The sequence below is a fragment of the Schistocerca serialis genome, chromosome 6, assembly GCF_023864345.2.
Source record: "Schistocerca serialis cubense isolate TAMUIC-IGC-003099 chromosome 6, iqSchSeri2.2, whole genome shotgun sequence".
NCBI classification, from domain to species: Eukaryota; Metazoa; Arthropoda; class Insecta; order Orthoptera; family Acrididae; genus Schistocerca; species Schistocerca serialis.
This window is the reverse complement of record NC_064643.1, coordinates 531,928,774-531,951,207: the sequence shown is the minus strand read 5'-3', so window position 1 is coordinate 531,951,207 and position 22,434 is coordinate 531,928,774. Positions and strand designations below refer to the sequence as shown.

At 38.3% G+C, this 22,434-nt stretch overlaps 1 protein-coding gene across 3 annotated transcripts in view; it reads left to right on the top strand.

Annotated features, from left to right (window-relative positions):
• LOC126484560 (trafficking protein particle complex subunit 8) overlaps nucleotides 1–22,434 on the top strand; it is a 271,243-nt gene that overhangs the window by 198,348 nt on the left and 50,461 nt on the right. For all 3 annotated transcript variants that reach the window (XM_050108120.1, XM_050108119.1, XM_050108121.1), the window contains 3 exons: nucleotides 9,009–9,153; nucleotides 14,643–14,736; nucleotides 14,837–14,902. In XM_050108120.1, coding sequence (XP_049964077.1) covers nucleotides 9,009–9,153; nucleotides 14,643–14,736; nucleotides 14,837–14,902 — 305 coding nt within the window. The remainder of the gene's footprint in view (nucleotides 1–9,008; nucleotides 9,154–14,642; nucleotides 14,737–14,836; nucleotides 14,903–22,434) is intronic.

Below are 22,434 nucleotides of genomic sequence, written 5' to 3'. Positions count from 1 at the left end.
ACTTGGACAGAGCATTGGTGGAAGATGCGAGCCAGACTGCCGTAGATGTTGTGTTGCAGCAACACAACAATGATGTGTGGCAGCCTCTAGCATTTTCTCGCAGAAACTGTCAACATATCAAGAAAAGTGTACCACTTATGACCATGAACTGTTAGTGATATACGAGGCAATCAAATACTTTAGAGTTCACAATCTTTACCGACTACAAGTGGCTCTCACATGGATTTTGGCAAAACATCAACTGTTCGCTGTGGCAGCGTAACCAGCTTATGTTTATTACACAATTTAGCATCAACATTCAACACATCCAGGATTGAGAATGTAGTAGCAGACTGTCCCTCCTGGGTCAGCAGTGTCTCCACCATACACATTACAGAAGCACAACGTACTGACCAGGAACTGCAAGAGCTGTTGCGGGAAACAATATCATCATCATTAGAGTTGCAGTTAGTCAACATTCCTGGCACAGGCATCTAGTTATACTGTGCGTGTCAACAGTAAAGCCGTAGCAATTTTTACCAGCAGGATTTTGGAAGAAGGCCTTTGAATATTTCCACAACCTGTGTCACCTTGGTGTGTAATCTATGTTATGCCTCATCACAGATCACTTCTTGTGTCCAGGAATGAAGAAAGACTGCCATGAGTGCACATGATGTTGTGTACAGTGTCAGCGTTACGAGGTTAGCAGGCATATACATGCGCTGATCAGCAACTTTCCCAACACTACCACGTTTCACTCACATGCACATGGACATCATGAGCCCCTACTATCATCAAATGGTCAACAGTACCTGCTGGCAATGACTGACCTGTTCATACATTGGCCAGAAGTAGCAACTGTGGACAAATCTATGTGGAAACTTTGGCACATGCCTGTATGCTGAACTGGTTATCATGTATCAGCGGTCCTCAGCATATTACAGCAGATTGTGGCAAGCAGTTCAAAGCAGAATTGTTCATTAAAATCGCAGCATTCTGTAGCATGACTCATCACAAAACAACCAGCCACCACCAGGCCAGCAATGTAATGATATGGTGTTGGCACAGAACACTAAAAGCAGCTCTAATGTGCCACACCACTGGGTGGACAGGAACTCTGCCAGTGGTTGTACCTAGCCTACAGAATGTATACAAACTGGTTCCTCTGCAGGAATGGTGTACGGAGAATCACTAATATTACCTGGTGAATTTGTAGATGTGGCTTTGCAGCCTGATACAGAGCCATCTACCTTCATTGGTTACCTTAGAGATCATGTCAAAAAGATCTGACCACCACAGGCATCCAGACAGGGAACTGTCACCACGTTTGTCCACAAAGATCACAGTATGTGCACACTCAGATGTTGCATACTGATGGTGTCAAACCAGCCCTGCAACAACCATACACAAGGCCGCATCATGGAACATTCTGGTCAATGGCAAACACATTGCCATCATAATAGACAAGTTCATCCTGGCATATGTCTTCAGTAAGCCACACCCCACTGAACATTTGCACCATTGAACATTCTAGTCAATGGCAAACACATTGCCATCATAATAGACAGGTTCATCCTGACATATGTCTTCAATGAGCCACGCCCCACTGAGACTTGACAGATGCAACCTCTCTCAACACCTGGTCCAGCAACAGCAACTATGACACCAGCAATGGCCACCTCAGATCCAGGGGACCAGCGCCCCATGAGATCTGGTCGACAAGCCCAGTTCCTCGCACACTTCGTGGCTTCCTGGGTGGCACTCTGCCAAGGGGGCTGTTTTAGCAACCCAGCTGTTCTGTACACTGTAGTGCGCAAGTGTTTCACACAAGTATCATGCCACAAGTGTTAGATTTCGTTATGTAAAATTAGTTCCATGCCAGCTGCCAGGAGTACTGTGTTTTATCTATTAACTCAATACTGTTTACTCCTAGTATAGCAATTTATTTGTTAATCTTTACTCTGTGAGTTATGCTGGGATGGTCACTGTGCTAGCCCTTAGTGACTAGTCATTAAGAGTCTTATTCATTTTTTCATGAGTCTTGTCTTGGCATACAGTGTGTTTAAAAGATTTTCTGTATTACTTGACCTACAAATGCAGTCATTGGCATCCCAGCATAGGAGGTATCATTTGTGCATTTTATTATAAACTAAGCAGGCTAACCGGTTGGTTGGGCCACTATTTAGCCCTACAGCCAAAACAACGATGCCATAGTGCATCCAAACATAAGTAAGACATCCTGGAGACTAATCAATAAACACTGAATAACTATCAGTAAGATGTGCAGTAAACCAGCCAACATTAGGCTTGAGGACAACTTAGTAAAAGGTGCAAATGGAATATGTAATTTGATCAATAAGTACTTGATCTCTGCTTATGACCAATCAGCCCCATTATAGACTTGCAGGCTGAGACCATATAAAATCACACATTGTGTCAGGCTCAAGCAACGCAAAAATTAGAGCAAATACTCAGCTGGATGGATGGTATCTCAAGTATGATGGTAAAGAAATGTGCAAATGAAATAACTGAACCCCTTACTTTCAGGTCCAGCTACATTAATTTGACACAGCATTACTACAAGGCCTCGCTAATAATGTAAAATCCCAATTCTGCAACTCCTGTGGATAATCTTTTCTTGGTTGGGTCAATTTTCCTCGAGGGTTGCAGGTCCACAGCTTCATTTAACTTTGGAATGTTAGTTGTGGTTGGTTCCCAAGCAAAACTAGCAATACAAATAAGATATAGTTAAATATATTGCTGCAATCAGTGTTGCAACTTTCATACCAAGCAAAAAAGATGATGAAAATATTGTGCTATCCTGAAAATATGCACATCTGTAGCTGTCAAAATGTTTGGTTGCTACTCATATTGTGCCAAAACTGCTGTCTCCAGCTGACGGGTGTGCTTTTGACATGGTGACTTGTGATGAAATTGTTCAGGCATAATTTGAGTTTTACATCAGAATTACAGTGGTCTTCTGATTCAAATTAAGATTCATATAATTCTAATTTTGCTGATGGTTTCTAAAAAGGAATTAAGCCCATCCAACTGACTCTTGGTAACATCTCAAAAATTGCTGGTTCTGTATACATGCAAATCATGTTTATAATATTTTGATTGAACTGAATTAAAAAGCGGGGTGGAAGGTCTGAAAATATACAAAAACAAAAATTGCTAGAAAAATGTGAAGATAAAAATCAGACAATATTACTTGGGGCAGTTGAAAAGAGCCTTAGTTACCGTAATGTCTCGCACAAACACCGCCAGCTACATTTGTGGTGACCCTTTGTGGGTGTGCAAGTCAAATTTGATGGCTCCATCTGTGTTACTTTTGCCTCTAGGATGCTTTGTATACCACAGTGTAAGCAAAATGGTGAATATCAAGAGAATCGGGAACCATGCTCTTATTGAGTATCTTCATTTGAAGGGAATGACACCAAAGGAAATTGCAGGGGACATGCGGAATACGCTTAAGGACAGTGCTGCGCCTTATGCAACAGTGAAAAACTGGGTGTTCAACATGGAAGAACAAGTGAGGAAGATGCACCAAGGAGTGGAAGGCCTGTCACTGTTGCCAATGATAAAACAGTGACTGCAATTCACGATACGATTTTAGAGGGTCATCGAACAATGTTGCAGCACATTGGAACCACATTTGGAATCTCCCATGGGTGTGCTCATGACAGTGTTGTGGATATTTTGGGAATGTGGAAAGTTTCATCTCAGTGGGTCCCGAAAGACTTGAATGCAAATCAGACACGGGAGTGTTTGCGGTGTTGTGAAGAAATTGTCTGCCAATTTTAAGTGGATGAAGACAGCTTTCTTGCAAGGTATGTGACAACGGACAAAACGTGGATTCACCACTTTGATCCTGAGACAAAACAAGTCACAAAACTGAAAACCACCTTCATCCCCTAACCCGTAAAAATTCCGGGTGCAAAAATCAGCTGGTAACGTGATAGCATTGGTCTTCCGGGATGCAAAAAGGGTAATTATTGTGGATTACTTGCAAAAGGGCATATCTCTCAATGCATCATACTGTTGCATCCTCCTGCGCCATTTGGGAGAAGAGAGAAAGAAAAAATGGCACAGAAAATTGGTGCATGGAGCTCTTTTGCATCAGGACAACGCACCGGTGCACCAAGCCCTCGCAACACTTGAAACTCTGCATGACCATGGGTTCAAATCGTTGTCATCTGTCATGTTCTCCAGATTTGGCTCCATCAGACTTTTTTCTTTTCCCATACCTAAATAAAGATGATTTGACAATGATGATTCAGTGATTGATGCTGTGAATGCTTGGTTGGACTCGAAATCAAAGACCTTTTATTTGATTAGTTTATAGAAGTTATCTGAGTGTGCCTGCAAGTGTATTGAAAAATAAATTGGTATTATGAAATTTCTGTCATTCTTTATTTGTTAGGCTAGAATCTTTTCGTCCACTCCACTCCCCCCCTCATATTGTGATATGCATCAAACAATTCTGTTTTATCAGAGGATTACAAAACTGAAGTTGAATTTAGTCCAGGCAAAGTATTACAGGAATTATCAATCTATTCTTACTGATGGTTTAATTAATTGATAGTAATTAAAACACTGTCTTTTAAGCAAAACTAGTTACAGTCAAGATATTTTGACCCCATGCTTCAATCAAAATACATAATTTGCGTCAAAGCTTTAAAGAAAGGGTATAAAAATTAAGGTGAACGTTTCTCTCCACCAGGCTTGGCAGGGTCAATTCATGGAAACTATTCCCACATAACTTACTATGCCCCTGTGGATAAGAGGTGGGTTTGACATTCAATAAATGTTTGTGGTGGTAGCATAATTTCTAAAACGGAAACCAAAAGTGAAAATTTGAATTTCACAATGAGAGCTATATATAAGTAAATTGCTAATATGAATAGAGCAATCTTATGTTGCAATCAAAAGTGTTTGTTATGTTACATCAGAAACAAATTATACATGTAAAATTTTCGGCTGTACTTTACAATCGAGTTTTCATCAGAATCCCTCCAGCATATATAGCCCAGGAGTTCAATACTGACAAACAGCATTCATAATTTAGTGGCAATTTATCAAAATCTATCCTATGAACAGCAGTATTAGAGAAAACTTATATCTAAATGTCTTAAAAATAAGTAAGATGCATGAAAAGGGAAGCAAGGAGAAAGTTTCAAATTATAGAACAATGTCACTAATCCCACCTTCAGTAAAATAATAGTATCCTATCTCAGCTTGCTGCCTTCCTCTCTAGACACAAAATGCTTACTGAATTTCAGTATTGATAGAAGAAATAGCCAAGTGCAACCACTGATATTACCATATTCTTCCATGAAGCATACTGTTGTAGAGAACAGAGTACACATATTGTTGTAATATTTCTTGACCTGAGAAAATCTTTTAATTATGTAAAACATTGGCTTATTCTAAGGAAAATGAGGCCATATGGTATCAATAATGTGTCAGTGATACTTCTAGCCAAGTAACTGATGAATCTGAAACATTATATTAAACTTAGATATCAAATTGATAATAAGTTAGTAACTTTCAAATCCTCCAGTGAAGCAGTGATAATAAGGTAGTAACTTTCAAATCCTCTAGTGAAGCAGTGATACAAAGAATTCCTCAGGGCTCAGTGCTTGGTCCTTTCGTTTTCCTGGGATGTGTTAATGACATTATGCATCCCTTCAACTCAAGTGTGAATTTTTATCAGCTGGTGCTATTAGAATTAAGTACATCTTCCCATGATAAGAGACTAAGATCAATGAAAGTAAATCCTAGAAGCTAATATTTGCAACCAGAAGCTTACATCACTCGTGCACAAACGATGTCCATGGAATAATGGCAGATGAAGCAGACAGCTGTAAAGTCTTTGGTGTCAATCTGGACTCGGACCTCTGATGGTTAAACATATTAGTGTTGTGCAGTATAAAATCAGTAATGATATGTAACTTCTTAGCCAGGTGCCCAAGCACACATTGAAAACTGTATATTGTGGGACAATCTATACCTACAGTAGCTACTGTGCAGAAATACAGAATTCTGGTGCAGAACAGAATATTGCTGTTACAAAAAAAGGAACACTCAGGATTGAACGCAGACTAGGCTCTAGAGAATCTTGTCATGAAGCTTTTGTACAGCACAGATACTCCACATTCTATTCTTCATGCACCTATGAGTTAATTACTTTTTTGCAACCTTAACTAAGTAAATGTATTGATATACATGACCAAAACACAAAATTCAAGTACTTCAGACAAAGAACAAAATTAAAAATGATTGATGGGAGCCTATGTACACTCATCTTCAGAAAAAAAACAGAACATCTTGAATGACTGGAGACAGGACATTCATATTCACTGGATGTGTACATTACTATGTTCTGCAGAAACGATTAGCATTTGAACCAAGTCGGCCCACAGTTCAAGGACAACATAAAGATTGCAGCGTAACACCATCTGATGGTAAAATGTGCCTGTGGCTCCTGTTGTCGGAATAAACGGAAGGTAACAGACCAGTGTGACTTCAGCAGATATGCATGATGCTTCACAGATATATGCGCGCACCGTATCATCAAATCAGTGAGTTTCAAAGAGGATGCATTATTGGCATGAGAGAATGTGTTCCATCCATCCAGGAAATTGCTGCTTGTGTGGGACAAAGTGTTTCGGCTGTGCAACGAGTATGTGCAGAATGGTTCACTGAAGGCCATAGAATACGACAAGATGCATCAAGTCGCACCACTCGGAACACCCGCCAAGAAGATCGACATCTGGTGCAAATGGTATTGCAGGACAGATCTGCGTCCTCCTTGGCTCTGGTGCAACAGTGGAACACATTGTACACTATCAGGGGTGGTAGTATGTCACCATTTATTACAACATTGCTTACTTGCGCATCGTCCGCTTCTCCACTTACGTTTGACTAATGTGCAGAAACATGCCTGACAGTAGTGGAGTATGGAATGACATCACCAGGGACAGGAATGGTATCAGACAGTGTTTTTGAATCAATCCAGGTTTTGTTTGTTTGAAAATGATGGCTGCATTTTGGTTCGCCACAAACAGGGGGAGCGGGTTCACTGTAACTGCATTTGCACAAGACATACAGTGCCAAATCAAGGCCTGATGGTGTGGCATGCTATTGGGTGTAACCACAAATCACAGTTGGTGCATATCCAGGGTGTTGTGACCAATGTGACCTACGTGAATGACATCCTGCAACTCATGGCCATATCCTTTATGCACAACACCCCAGATACAATTTTTCAGCAAGACAATGGTCAACTGCATGTTGCTGCATGAGCACATGCCTTCTTTGTGTCACAGGGTATCAGCATCTTGCCCTGTCCTGCCAGATCACCAGACTTGTCGCAAATCGAAAATGTGTGGGAGATGGTGAAATGGAGGGTGCAGTGCTACGACCCAATGCCAACCACCACAGATGAACTTCAGAACCAGGTGAATGCAGCATGGATGGCTATATCACTGGACACCATTTGTGCTTTGTGCATGTCAATGCCATCGTGCGTGGAACACGTTATCATGGCCATTGCAGATCCTATGCCTACTAGGCAATAGGACACATGCTGCATGAAAGTGACTAAAATGCTAATCCTGCAGAACATACTAAACATCCTATATCTAGTCATTCAAAGTGTTCTGTTTTAGCTGAACATGAGTGTATTAATGGAATGAAAAGGTATAACAAACTGCCAGAGCCACTGGAAACTTGTGACCAGGGGCTGTTTAAATGAAAGTTAATTTTTTTAATTTTTTTACTATTTTTAATTGAAACATGATTGTATCCACTCAGTGCATTTTAAAGTAGCAAACAGAGCCCACTGATGCGTTTTAACATAAAGTATATGCAAACTATGTGTATAATGTTTCCAATGTTTTTATAAATAAATAATAATGTTTTTATTATAAAAATTAGGCATGTGGTATTAAGTATGTGATAAAATTAATGTTTCTTGTTATCCTAATACATGTGTGGATGTAATAAATTTTGATAAATATTATTAATTGCAATTACTACTTTTAAGACTAGTGCCCATAAGTATGGTATTTGCAAAAGTCTTCATATCAGTGACTCTGTGCGGAGAAATGTAAATAAATAAATACTATTAGTTTATTGTGGTACTAAATGACCATTTTCTTGTCTATATGAAGTTGTGACATAATCATAGACTTTCTGCCAGCAGTAAAATATGTTTTTATATAATTATGTAAATATTTCATTATGTCTCTCATCCTTAAGACTTTTTGCTGTAGTCATTTAAAACGTCACATTTATTTGGGGACTTTTGAATGCAATGTTACTGTCACAGTTAAATTACATCCTCATCTGTAATCACCATTTCGTAATGAATTTGTAGTGACTAGTGGCAGACTTCGGTATTGAAGTGTTCTTCCATTAACAAAAGGCACTGATAACCCCGTCATTGAGTGCCAGTAAGCTCCCAATGCACACATGCTCGCGTCCTCGTCACACACACACACACACACACACACACACACACACACACACACACACACACACAATTAACTAAGCATTTTTCTGAATCTCAGTAGTAGTAACTACGTACTTAATATTGTGGCAATTTTATGTCACAGCAATGGACTTGTATTCATTGCAGTTCGGGAGGATGTCTGTCTGTATCTGCATATGACCATCCTGATTCATGTTTTCTGTGATATCCCTAAATCCCTCCAGGCAAATGTCAAATGATTTCTTTTAAAGGGCATAGCCAATTTCCTTCCCGATTCTTGAAGCACATCAAGCTTGTTCTCCATCTCCAATAACCATGAAGTTAACAGGATGTTAAGTCCTAATCTACCTTCTTTCTTTCCTTCCTTCCTTCCTTCCTTCCTTCTTAGCAGTTAACATAGTTCATTTGCTACCTTTTTTCATTTAAGAAGTAATAGTTTATTTTATTTATAAAGATATGTTCATTATGTGTAGCTTGATTTAAAGTGATTTCTGTACCAAATATAAGTTGGTATTACCACATGTTACAGGTATCGATTAGTAAGACATTCATGGGAGATAACCGTTTTGGGTTCAGTTCAGTGTACATCTATGGCAACAAACAGTTGTGTAGCCTCCACTGACGAGAGTAGCCAAGTTTTGAATCTGGCACTACAAGTTAAAAATGTTAATCAGGTGAGATTGCTTCAAATTATTATTGAATCTTACATAGTAAAAGTGTTATTACTTAGAAGCAGATATTTCACTATTTTCATTGTCACACTTTCAGTGTGTGACACTGATCAAATGTAATTGGAAACTTTGGTATCAACATGTTGTTTTAATTTCCTTTTGTGTTGACCAGAAATTACCATATAAATCTAGATGATGACATTTTCATGACCATAGGATCATGTGTGGACAACAGAACATTACCCTATGACCTACTTGATATGCCAGTATTAGTTCATTGTGTTAGACAAAAAACTAAATAAAGCCATAGGACATGTGAAAAGGATTGCAAAAAGTAAAATAGACAAGATAAAATCTGATTTTTTGACATTATTGAATGAAATTGGACTGTAGCAAGTAAGATAGCTAGTCACACTGAGACACCAGTTGGGCACTGCAATGTATATAAACACTAACAGTTGGATGCTGAAAAAGGTGTATGAAGTCCCGTAGCAAAAAATGCCTAATTGCCTGATACTGAAAGTTTGCAGGTGAAAGAAGAAACCAAGTTCTGGGTTGAAGACAGCATGACATGAACAGATGATGGATGGCATGTATCTGAGGTACATAAAGCTTTCTGCTAAAATGATCTTATAGAAAAATTTTATTTGATCAGTACACGGTTTACGTAAAGTCCAGGAACACTTTCAGTTATTTATTGCACAAGAAGTAAACATTGTACAGATGTCATACATATTGCCATTTTGAAGAGAAACTCTGAAAGCCGTTTTTTTTTTTTTTAACAAACATTCGATATGCGAACCATGAGTGACCCGGCAGATGTCAATATGGTAATCAAATTCTTGCCATACCCATCCAAGCATGGCGTCGTCGACTGTAGTTCTGCTCTAGCTCCAATTTGAATGGTTTCATAGACAGCTTCTGTCGCAGGCTTTCCACGCTGCCATTGGAGCCATTTCAAGTTCATGGGATGCACCACGCAACAGTTTCTTTGGACTCCTTATGAATGTCTCTCTTACACACTCCACATTCACTCCACTCACACTGGGACATCCGCTTCTTTTTGCCGGGCACAAGCAACCTGTCGTAGCGAATTTGTTGTGCCAGTGGTAAATGGCCTTCCTTGTTGGTGGCTTCCTACCATACTTGGTGCTAAACATCTGTTGAACAGCTGTAGCATATTTGTTTTTGTCGAAATCCAACACACAGAAAGCTCGATCCGCACCTGAACTCGCCCTATTTGTGACTAGTGCTGACTATCGGCTGTGGCAATATACATGAAGGGGGGGGGGGGGGGGGGGGGAGAGAGAGAGAGAGAGAGAGAGAGAGAGAGAGAGAGAGAGAGAGAGAGAGAGAGAGAGAGACTTTCTCTTCAAAATAACATATACATTATATCTGTACAATGTTTGGTTCTTGTGCAACAAATAATTGAAAGTGTTCTCAGACTTTATGTACACCCTGTACTCAGACCCAACTGACCCCCGTGTCATCCTCCGCCAGTGGCAACATTGGACATGGTGTGAAGGGGCATGTCGTCAGCACACTGCTCTCCCGATTGTTGTTGGGTTTCTTGACCTTAGAACTGCTGCTAATCTATCGAGTAGCTCCTCAATTGGCCTCATGATGCAGAATACACCCTGTACAAGTCTTCCCACCAAGGAAAAATCCCTAGCAATACAAGGAATCAAATCTGTGCTGTACCACTCAGCTACAAACATACACAAACCTAGTCGAAGATATTATTAAAATTGAGCAAGTTAACAAGTAAGGAGAGCTTTTGCGAATACTTCAGTTTCTGTGTTCGTGTCAAATGGATGCAGACCACTGTAGACGAGTAGAGTATTCAGTGATAAGAGTTTTTCTAATCAGTTAATGAAAATGTATAACAGAATTGCAAATAATTGTACAAAAAAATATTACCACTATATGGTATAGATTAACCTCCAGGCAGTTGATACACATGCAAAGAAGTTAACATTATAGCTTCCCTTCTGAACACATGTCTCTGTATGAGCACACACTACATACAGCATGATCACAGGGTGTACATGTATGCAGCTACTCTCTCCCGTTGTCCCAGGCTTTCATAGGAAAAATGGTCATCATGGAAAGGCTGATGTAACATACTCAACCCCCTGAACTGACTAAAGCCATGTAGGCCAAAAAGCTCGCTTTCTGACAGTATTTTTGTTGTGCGTATCTGCGACTGTGTTTCTGCTATATGGTGAGTAGCAACTATCTTTTTCATAATATTGTTACATGACACCTTGGTGAAGTGCTCTTTAATGTTATCTTCTGCAGTAAATGGCAACATTAAATTAGTTTGAAAGTTTCCTGTGTGTGTCACCTATGTATTTCACTCACTGAATTACTGAACAGATCATGTTCCAAAACTCATCCAATATTTTACTAGAAAAAGGTGATAAAATAAATTAAAAAATCTAATTAGTGGTGGGTCCCATAGTAATAATGTTCCGCCTCTATTGGACACCTACATCTGCTCATTCCCTGGACACCTTGAGTATAATTGTGTTGTAAGAGTCCTTATTGTGTACTTCATATATATGGAAAGTAGTAGCTTTCTCTGAACAACTCTTCCTGTGTTCAAGAAAATATAAGTGACTCTTAAACTGTCCAAATATAAAAATACATTAAATTGTCAAACCTGTGAACTCCAGTATCTGAAATTAATACTGAAGACCTATTTCAGATTAATCACAATCTTAAAAAAATACAAAAAACAAAAATAAGATCAATGTAGACTTTGCCTGCTACTCTAGAATTCTTAAAGGATTTCTAGAGCCTTGTGCAAATATCTTTAACAGATTGCCTATTAAAAAATACTATCTCTCACTCTCACTCTTTGATTATCCTGCCTTAGGAGAGTGTGTGCACTTGAGCCAGTCACAGGTTCACTTCCTTGTCTTCAATTTTAAAAGCCTCTTTATTAATTCACTGTGTTTTTTTCTTTTTTTTCTCTCTGTTTTTTCGCCTGTTGTTTCTTTTCTTCATACTTGTTCAATTTCTTGTTTCTGATGTTTATTTCTGAGTTGTTTTTTGCCCTTAATTTCTTCTGATATTTTCAGTTATTCCTGGTTGTCTTGTGTTTCTTTCATCCAAGTGGTCTTTAATTTAATTGCATTAATTATGATAAATATTTTCTTAGTGAACATTTTTTCATCCATCACACATAGGTGCCAATACAAGTGTAGGCATCTTTTCTTAAATTTATCTGTGATGTTGTCTGTGTCTCAGAGAGTACCACTGCAGATTTTTCAAAGAATTTTCCAATCATGTCTCAGTGTAACCGATTGTTATAATCCCTCTAGTTAATGTGGTTTCTGTCACGTACAAGGCTTCTTGTACAAGAACCATGTTGTAGTGTACTAGTTTTTCATTACAAGACACTTCTCTCTCAGTGTAGAGATTCCAATATCCTTAAGTGTGTGTTAGTAAGCATTCACTGTTGTCCACTACCACATATACACAGTTTTGATAGCAGATAGCTCTTGGTCTCCTTTTGCTAATAAGAAAATTTAGTAACAGTGACTGTGTGGGATGCGACTGGGTGTGTAGTGAGATGTAATCTCTCTCATTCTAAAATATTATTCTTTCATGAAAAGACCTACAATGCTTGTAAATATTGAATGTACCAAGGAATCCAACTCATAACCTGACATGTGCCAAGTGAGCGAGGTTCAGATTTAGGTAGGATATAAAAACAATACAAAAAAGAAAAATTTCAAATTTAGTTTTCATAGTAATATAAATTTATATAGAAAAATTTTGTGCAAAGCACAAGTAATTATTGGTCAGGAGTAGCTTCATCACTAATTGCTTTATTAATGAATTCTGAACAGCTGTTCACCAACCATATGCGATGCCACAACTGTTGGAATGATATTATTGGCACCAGTGCAAAACAGTGTGACATCATAGTCACAAAGATTACCGACTTACACCAGCATTGTCTATGCTTGGATCTGCAGTAGTGCACTCTTCAGTTAAAGCAGTCACTGTTGCTCCATGGGCACAGCAGCAGCACATTTTGAAGGGAAGAGTTTGCGAAACACCTAAGTGACAATCTCATTTTATACTCTTTGCATGTGTCATAAGGTAGTCACCTACCAAAATATTCACTACTAGTCAGGTTTTGTGAGCCTACATGCAAGATGACACAATGTTTACATACTGTTATATTGGCAGGGGACTAAGAGTTTGATACCCGTGATGGATACAGAAGGGTGCTGGTAACAGAGATGTGTGGGCAAGACTGAAGATGTACCAGTGAAACCAAAGCTGTATGGGAGAGAGCCAAATGTGCTAGGTGCTTTTAGAAATGTTCTGAAATCATAAATGCCTATGTTCTACAAATTTTGCCGCTTTAAGGTATATAACGGTTTGTGCTAATGCATTAATATTATTTTAGCAACAAATAAATATTGTTTATATGTCACTAAAATGCCATATCATAAGAGCGAGTTTACATAGTGTCATGCAAAATCTAAAAGATATAAGAGGGCATGGAGAAACAGTAAGGAAGAAAAAAGACGCCATACTGTAATTTGAAAAAAAAAAAAAAAAGAAAGAAAAATGTGTAAGAGAAGGTTGAAGTGAAGAACTATGTGAAAATGTGAGAGAAGATGTAAGAATTTGAGAATGTTCATATGAAAACTGAGAATCAGGTGAACAACAATAGCAGAAGGAAAAAAATAGAAAGAAAATTCACACACTTCGTGAAATTCGACTAGATGCAACATGCAATGTAGAATTTCTGGTCTTCCTTTATGATCCCACGAAATAATAGTCAGTTTCCAGTTGTTGTTGGGAAATTAGGGTAGACATGTAGGTACTTTGGCACAAAATTAATTCAAGGGTGACACATAGGCATGTGATGTCTGAATCAGATTGCCAACATTAAAAGTACATAAGCAAGTGTTCCAATAAAATATAAAAAAGGAACAGTGACAAAAACAAAATATTTATTTGATAGTAACCAAAAAACAAGGTAACAGTAAATATTTACTCTGACCAGCTGCAGTCAGGCAGTGCCTCTAGTACTACTATATTTCATAAAATTAACTCAATATCATATGAAATACAGATCTGTGACAACTTCTCACACACCAGAGACTTCTCTCAGAAGAGCCAAATGTGTACAAGTAATCATTTTGCTGTACTCTGCAAGTGCATGAACAGTCTTTTTGTGCATGTAACTGTTAACAGACAATAATAATTACTATTTGATATGTCATACTTTTTATTTATTTATCAGAGTCAAAAACAAATTAAAGTATTTAGCGTCTTCAGTGGTTGAAGATTCAGCCACATAGGTTTCCTCGATGTTGCCAAAGATACGCCTCATTGTTCCTCAAGCTTTGAGGAAGCATCTTCCTTGTACCCATTTGTGAATACTAAAACTACTCTTTATATGTTATCATGTAATACTGAAACAAGGAATAATTTCTATATGCCCTTATCTTAATTTGCAGGTACACGATCCTATATTGACAGAGGTATCAGTCTCTCAGGTTTCACTCGTCAGCAAAACGTGGCAGCTATGTGGAAAAATAGCTGTTCCTACAGGTAGTATGTAGTTATAGTTTGCAATTTATATTTGTTTTAACATCATTGTAGCTGTTAATAATTTGTTAATTCAACTGAGTGAAATATTATTTCATTTCAGGAGTGAAACTTCAGGCACAAGAGTCAATCCACTTTGTGTTTAGTGCACGCAGACAGAAACACAAAAGTAAGTTAATCATATTTTGTGATACATAACCACTGGATGGTGTAATAATTGTTTCAGATAATAATGATTAAAAATTCTGTACATCAGGTGTATGGTAGTGTGTAAGGGGTTCATAGCAGATGAGAATTTTATATTAGCTGCTTATATATGACTGCTTATCACTCACAAACAGTGTTCGCTGTCCCTAAGATTAGTTATCTTCTGGCTATAAATTTCATTCTTTGCAGAAGCTGTTCCCCTCATAAATGACTTGACTATTTCTTTTTAATGTGACATTTTTCTGTAAGTGGTATTGGTTGTGTGTATAATTGTAGATACTGTTATTGAACTTTAAGTTCCTTTTTTCCCTTGGGTTGTATTTATGATAAACGCAAGTAATCTTTGTGGCGCAAGGATGGATGAAACACTATTGGAAGAGAGACCCCTCCTTTATAATTTTGTGGAGTATACATTGATTTTTATGTTATAACATTTATTTTGACACAAAGCTAGAGAAGCTTAGCTGTTGCATTCGTGTTATACAAGTCAACAATTTCATCTTTAGAAATTGCATAAATAATGTGTTCTTCTTCTTTTTTTTTTCTTTTTCCTCCTCCTCCTCTTCCTCTTCCTCACCCTCACCATCTGTCCCTCTTGCTGGCGGGGTCCACTGTTTTAGTGTTCTGTTGCAATTTTATCCGATCTTGTGCCTAATGAACGTGCAGGACTGAGATCGTGAGATCTTTGTGCAGGGTGTCAAGCCATTGTTGCCTAAGTCATCCTACTGGCCAGAAACTATTTACTCTCAAACTAATACCAGTCTTTGCCACTGTTGTGGCATCTGCCCTACTGTTGCTGCATCTGCTCTACTGTTGTCGATACTTCATGTAACTTACGAACTTCATCATATGTGATGTGATCATGGAGCAGTGTCAATCCAGATGTCCCATTGAGCATCTTTGTTTCCATAAAACAGCAAGTCATTGTTCCAATTCTTTTGTCGAAGGCCAGCATTCAACTTAATAACAATAAAATTGCTTCACAATTATGCATTTGTTAAATCTTGCAAGAATAACTCAAACATCATACAAGTTTTCCTTTAAATGATCATCAAGCTTACCTAGAAACTAAGTTCACTGATTACTATTGATATAAACCTGTCCAGGCGATGTCAGCTGGTGAGGAATCACTGCTAGTGAGACACACGGTTGTTGCACGTAGTATCAGTGAGCGTGCTGTCCATGTGTAGAATCGGGAAGGCATGCGATCCATCTGAGTTTGACCGAGGGCAAGCTGTGATGGTATGGAGACTCGGCACAAGCATTTCAGAAACTGCATGACTTGTCGGGTGTTAGAGGAATGCTGCAATCAGTGTCTTCAACACGTGGTGAAACCTCATCCCAACATCGCAGAGTTGGGTGGCCACCCTTCATTACAGGTTTTAGACATCATAGGTTGGGCAGACTAGTAAAACAGGACAGGCAACGAACTGTGAAGGGACTAGCATTAGACTTTAATGCTGAGCAGAGTACTACTGTGTCTGAACACACAATGTACCGAACACTCTTAATGATGGGCCTCTGCAGCCAACAAATCATGCATGTGCCAATGTTTACATCATGACATTGGCAACCATGACTGAAATAGGCATGTGACAATCGGCACTGGACTGTGGTGCAGTGGCAGTGTGTTGCATGATCTGCTGAATCCCAATACCTTCTTCATCATGCTGGTGTGAGGGAGTGAATCCATCATCTTCCAGAGGGAGCAGCTCTTTGACGCCTTTACTGTGAGATGAAGACAAGCTGGTGGCAGCTGCATTATGCTCAGGGGAACATTCACGTGGGCATCCATGGGTCCAGTGGAGCTTTTGTGAGGCATAATGATGGCCAAAGTGCATCATACATTGCTTGCAGACCGTGTACGTCCCCTTCATGACGATTGTTTCCATATGGCAGCAGCATTTTTCAACAAGTTAATGGGTCACATCACAAGATGAGGAGTGTGATGGAGTGGTTTGAGGAACACAGTGACATGTTCCAATTGATGTGCTCTCCTCCCAACTTGCCGGATCTGAACCCGTTCGAACACATCAGGGATATGATTAAATGAGGTGTCAGAGCTTATCACCCCCTTCCTTTATGGGAATTGGATGACATGTGTGCAGATGTGGTGCCAACTCCTTCCAGCAACCTACCAAGGCCTCATTGCTTCCACACCATGATGCGTCACCACTGTTGTCTGGGCCAAAGGTGGACATACCAGCTATTAGGCAGGTGCCCATAATGTTGTGGCTGATCAGTGTATAGTGTATAAATAATAGAACGCAAGTTTTCTCCTCAGAGTAGCTGGCTCTGTAGTTTTCTCTGTTGCCCATGTCACACATCAGAACTCACCATCATTGCTTGTAGCAGTGTTATGATCCAACAGTGAATTCATAAAAGCCTTGCCAATTCTAAATCTTACTAACTGCAAAATTCATGCTGTAATGGACAAAATGATTTTCCTTTGCTGGATTGTGACATGCAATAAAACGTGTTTGCCTTATCACACAACCTGAGGATACATGAAAATCAAAGTAATGGCACTCCACACACTTTACCATTGAAGAAAATATTCAGTTTAACTTCATTCAGAATAAATATACAGTCTGCGTAGGGATTCCACAACAGCCCTATTCTCCTTTTACACATTAAAGTAGAAGTACCCGTAATACACCAGACTCATTCTGAGTCATAATTCCGAACTTATAAATTTTCTCATTTTACCAAAACCTCGCATGCCCTTCCTTCACCTCCTTTTCATTAATATGCTTAGTGAGATGTTTCAGCAGCAGCATTGAAATTATATGCAGGGGAGTGAGAATCAAATCCCCATATTTAGGTTTTCCATTGTTTTTCCTAAAATATTTGATGTTAATGCTGAGATCTATCATTTGAAAAGGCCTCAGCTGATCTCGAGTCATATCCTTGCTTATATTCCATTAATAATGTTAATGACTTCATGGTCAGCAGAATGTTAAAAACTAATCTCCCTCCTTCCATTGGTCTCGGGTATTCATTACATTATCTTTATTATTATTATTATTATTATTATTATTCTGTGAATAGGCCACCTAAGGACCACATTCCAATTTCAGTTCTTCATTCTTTGTTCTTTCTTTTCTTCTAGCATGCTTTCATCTGTTCACTATGTTTCTTCTTTCTGTCTTCAGACCATTTTGAACTAATGTTGTTAGCTACCCTGCCTTGGAATCCTTCCATTTTCAATACTTTTTCCCGAAAGACTTCTCTTTTGTTTATAGCTTCTGATTTCATATTGTTTCTTTCTAAATCTTATTTTACTTCGTTGATGTGGCTTGTTGGACTTTTTACTTCACAAATATTTGAAAATCTTTTTTATCTATCCACTGTCTTGCATTCAAAATAAATGTCCAAAAAACGTTTTCTTTTTCTCATTATTTTCTACGTTTCAGTATATTTCAGGATTACTTCATAGTTTTCAACCTCCTCCTGTGTTTTGTGGTTCTACTTAATATTTTCTTTTTGGTCCTAATATTTTCCTTATAATTCACCTTTCTAATTTATCTAAATTTTAGTTTAATGCCAGACATTTGCTTGTATATAGGCATTCTGGCTTCACTACTGTGTTGTAATGCCTGGTTTTTGCATTTTTGGATTGACACTTTTTATTTTACAGCTCTTTGATGATACTATACGCTCTCCCAATTTCATTCAATCTTTCCTCTATGGGAGATTTTTCCAAAACATTTTCTTGGATTATCTCCCCTAGATATTTGAATTTTTTTACCCTCTTTATTTGGCCAGTATCTGTTTTTCAAGAGTTTTGGAGCATCCTTAATGTTTGTTACAAATTTTCTTTTTTTCTGCAGAAATTCTTAAGCCAGTTCTGCTGGGTGTTTTTTTTTCCAAAGAGATTCATTTGTGTTATAGCAGATGCCACATTTTTGAAAAGTATAGCAAAATCATCTGAAAATGCAAGACAGTTGATTTCATTCTTTTTGCTCCCTCTTCCTAACTTTATAGGCGAGGTGTTGAGTTCAATAAATTTTTCATTCCAAATTCTTATTGTTTTCTCTAATCCACTATTAAAAAGATTTGGAGATAGGCCATAACCTTGTCATTCACCTGTTTTTTATTTTGAAAGGCTGTGAAATTTTTCCCATAAATTTTACTTTACTGGCTGAATCTGTAAGTGTTTCAAGGATCAGTTTTGCCAGTTTAGACTTTACACCAAATTCTCGGATTATTTTATCTATAGTTTCTCTGTCAACAGAATCAAAATCCTGTGTTATTATTATTATTATTATTATTATTATTATTATTAGTAGTAGTAGTAGTAGTAGTAGTACTGTCCTCATATCCTACTGAACAGATTTCTGATTTGCTTGAATAACTCACAGAAACAATTGTTCATAATCTCCAGCTTTATCCAGACATGCATAACATACTAGATATTTTGAAATCTGTACCTACTCCAGTCCTGCCTGACCTCCTTCCTTCCCATTTTGGATAATATTCAGAAATACCTCTTGTGTCCTTGTATACCGAATGCCTCAGACCTAACGTATAGGCTTTCTTTCTCAGCAGTGTATAGGTGATCTTTTCCAAGTTAAATATGTTGTAAGCAAATAGTAAGGGCAATGGAATGGTGAGGCTTACATTGCATGGAAGCTGGTGGAAAAGGAGGAACTGAAATCAGCTGCAGAATATCAAATGGAAACATGAGGACAAAGTTACGACCATTGTAACAAGCTCTCACAACTGACTATTTTTGTCTAAAAAGTATTTCCGTGTTTTGCAAAGTTTTGGTGATATAATCAAAAACTCATCCCGGATAAGCATGTCCTGTCACTCAATTGAAGTGAGTAGGGACGTTGGTGTGGAATGTTGGGACAGTTCCTAGCTGTATTTGACATATGCTTGGAGAGGGATTTCATGCATTAATTTTCATGCTGTTGTGAACTGTCCACATATTACTAGCTTACTTATCTGGAGTATTTTTCCCCTCCTGGTGTCTTCTTTCTTCTTTTTGTGGACTTTGTCTCCTGTACAGTTTAGCTTGTGCTGGAAATGGAATTGCGCTTGTTCCAATAAGCTACTAACTAATAGAAGTCACTCTTTTAAGACATACATAGATTCTTTCAGCTCATACAATCTCAGAACGTCCTATACAATAATTGTGTGCCTTTATTGTTTGGCAATTATATCAAGAAATACAAATTGATAGATAGTTCAATGCAAACTTTGTATCGTACTTCAGAGCAGACTATCTTCTCTTTCTTTCATGATGTTGTCCATTTTCATGGTGTGTGCGATTCCAAGGAGCGCAGTATGTCTCTCAGGCAAGGGTACAGCTGCATAGAATAACTGCCAAACTAGCAGGTGCCTTAAAGCCTGACCAAACTGCCAGCATCACCCCCTCTTGCAGAAATACTGTCTCCAACTGGACTCAGTTTCTTGCACAGATAACGCAAAATCTCCAGGCAGTATGTGTGTCGAAACTTACTAAACCAATTGATAAAAATTAACTGCATGTTTGACAATCATTATTCATTGGTACTATAAACGTTCTGAAACACATCACTTCACTGTAGTGGTATGTTACACCTCATGGTGTAACTTGCATTTCCTCATTGCTAATGACTTTACTCATGCTTAACAACAATCATCTCACTGGTACTTTTCTGTGGTGATCTTCATTTTTTTTGTAATTCTTCAATGTTGCCTGAATTACCCACAAGAAGACTGAGTTTATGCAAACGTTTGTCAAGATTATTCACACTGGTCACAACATGTGTTTTAATGATAGGAAGCAGTAACTACACTAGTAGAGAGGTGCAACTGGCCCACAATCTACATCTGTATACATATTCCACAGGTGACCATATGGTGTTTTGCTCAGGATACCTTATATCACTGCTAGACATTCTCTTTCCTGTTGCACTCAATTGGAACGAGGAAAAAATTACACTGCACAAATGTACATACAGTATTGTTACTAGAAATACTTTGGTGCCTAAGGATTAGTTTTAAATTTAGAATTTGTTCCAGACAAGATCTGTTTGGTCTAAAACCTGTTTGTTATTCACCAATTTTAGGTTCTAACTGTTCTTGGGCTCAATCAAAAAAAAATGGCAGTAGAATTTTGTATGTGACCGGGAGAAGAAAGCAAGAGTCCTCAGCAATTATTAACATTGGTTTCACCCCCTTTTTTATGCAATGGATGAATTAGGCCAGTTTTCCAATCCTCAGATATTTTCTCAGTTTGCCAGATATGTCCTATTAGTTGAGTGACTTTTTTTATGGTATTATAGTTCAATTCTTTTATCTTGGCGGCTCGCGCATGCCCGCCCAGACGCGGGAGATGGCTGCGTTGCCAGTTGCACACGACGCACGCGCCAATAGAAGCAGCGCCATAGTATAGCATAGTTCGCCAGCTTACGTGTAGGGGGGAGCGCGCAGTTCATGAAGTAAAGCCACCACGGCCGCATTAACCCTTTCGCTGCTACAAAGACGTGCTCCCTGCATTCCGCGCTGTGCGCGATTTTGTCAGTGCACTGCTCGCGTGTGCAGACACATCGTGTTCCGACTGCTTTGACACTCTTATCAATCAATTCCACAAAAACTATTTGGCCCAAAAATTAGATTTTTACACATCTTCTTTACTGATACCTTCCCCCCATAAATGACTTAATTTTGTTTCGATGTTCAATGCAGTTATTATGCAGCACTAAATATAGTAAACCATTGCACGAAATTTTGAAGAGTTTGCAGAGGTAAATGTCCATAGTATACTTTGCGTATGGTCGATTTTAGTTGCCACAATGTTGAGAATGAAATGTGGACAAGATACCTAAATTTCATATAAAATTTACTGTATAACAATAGCTCATTTAAGTACCACATAGGTGTCGTATGTAATATTGAGAAATATTCCGTTTTTCGTGACTGTAACAAAAGTTTTATTTACACTGAGCACGTTTGGCTTTATTTTAAAGCACTTCAATCAATCAAAAGGAAGTAGACAAAATACATAAAACAAAACTGTGGACTTACAAAAACATTAGGACTTGAATATACCGTCTATCAGTGAAGTGCTCTGAGCTATGTCAAATATAATTTTTGTGTGTGGCACACACAAACATCATTTATTTGCTAAAATACTGATCTGCCAACACAAACGTTGAATATTGTGTTACCGCAGCACAAAACTATGAAAGGTGACTTGGCAATGGAGGAGACAAAATACCGTCCACTGAAGATGCTTCAAAAGTCTGGTCTAAATAAGTCCCTTATTACAGTTGCAGAAGAGGAATATATTTCAGTACCGTTGGTAAACCTGCGACTGTGGAACAAAAACAAGAAAGTGAACATGTATGCCATTGTGTATGTGCCATACCTTTCCTTGATTAAAGTGCTTTAAAATAAAGCCAAACGCGTCAGGTGTAAATAATACTTTTATGACAGTCGCGAAAGACGGAATATTTCTCAATATTACATACGACACCTTTGTCGTACTTAAATTAAATG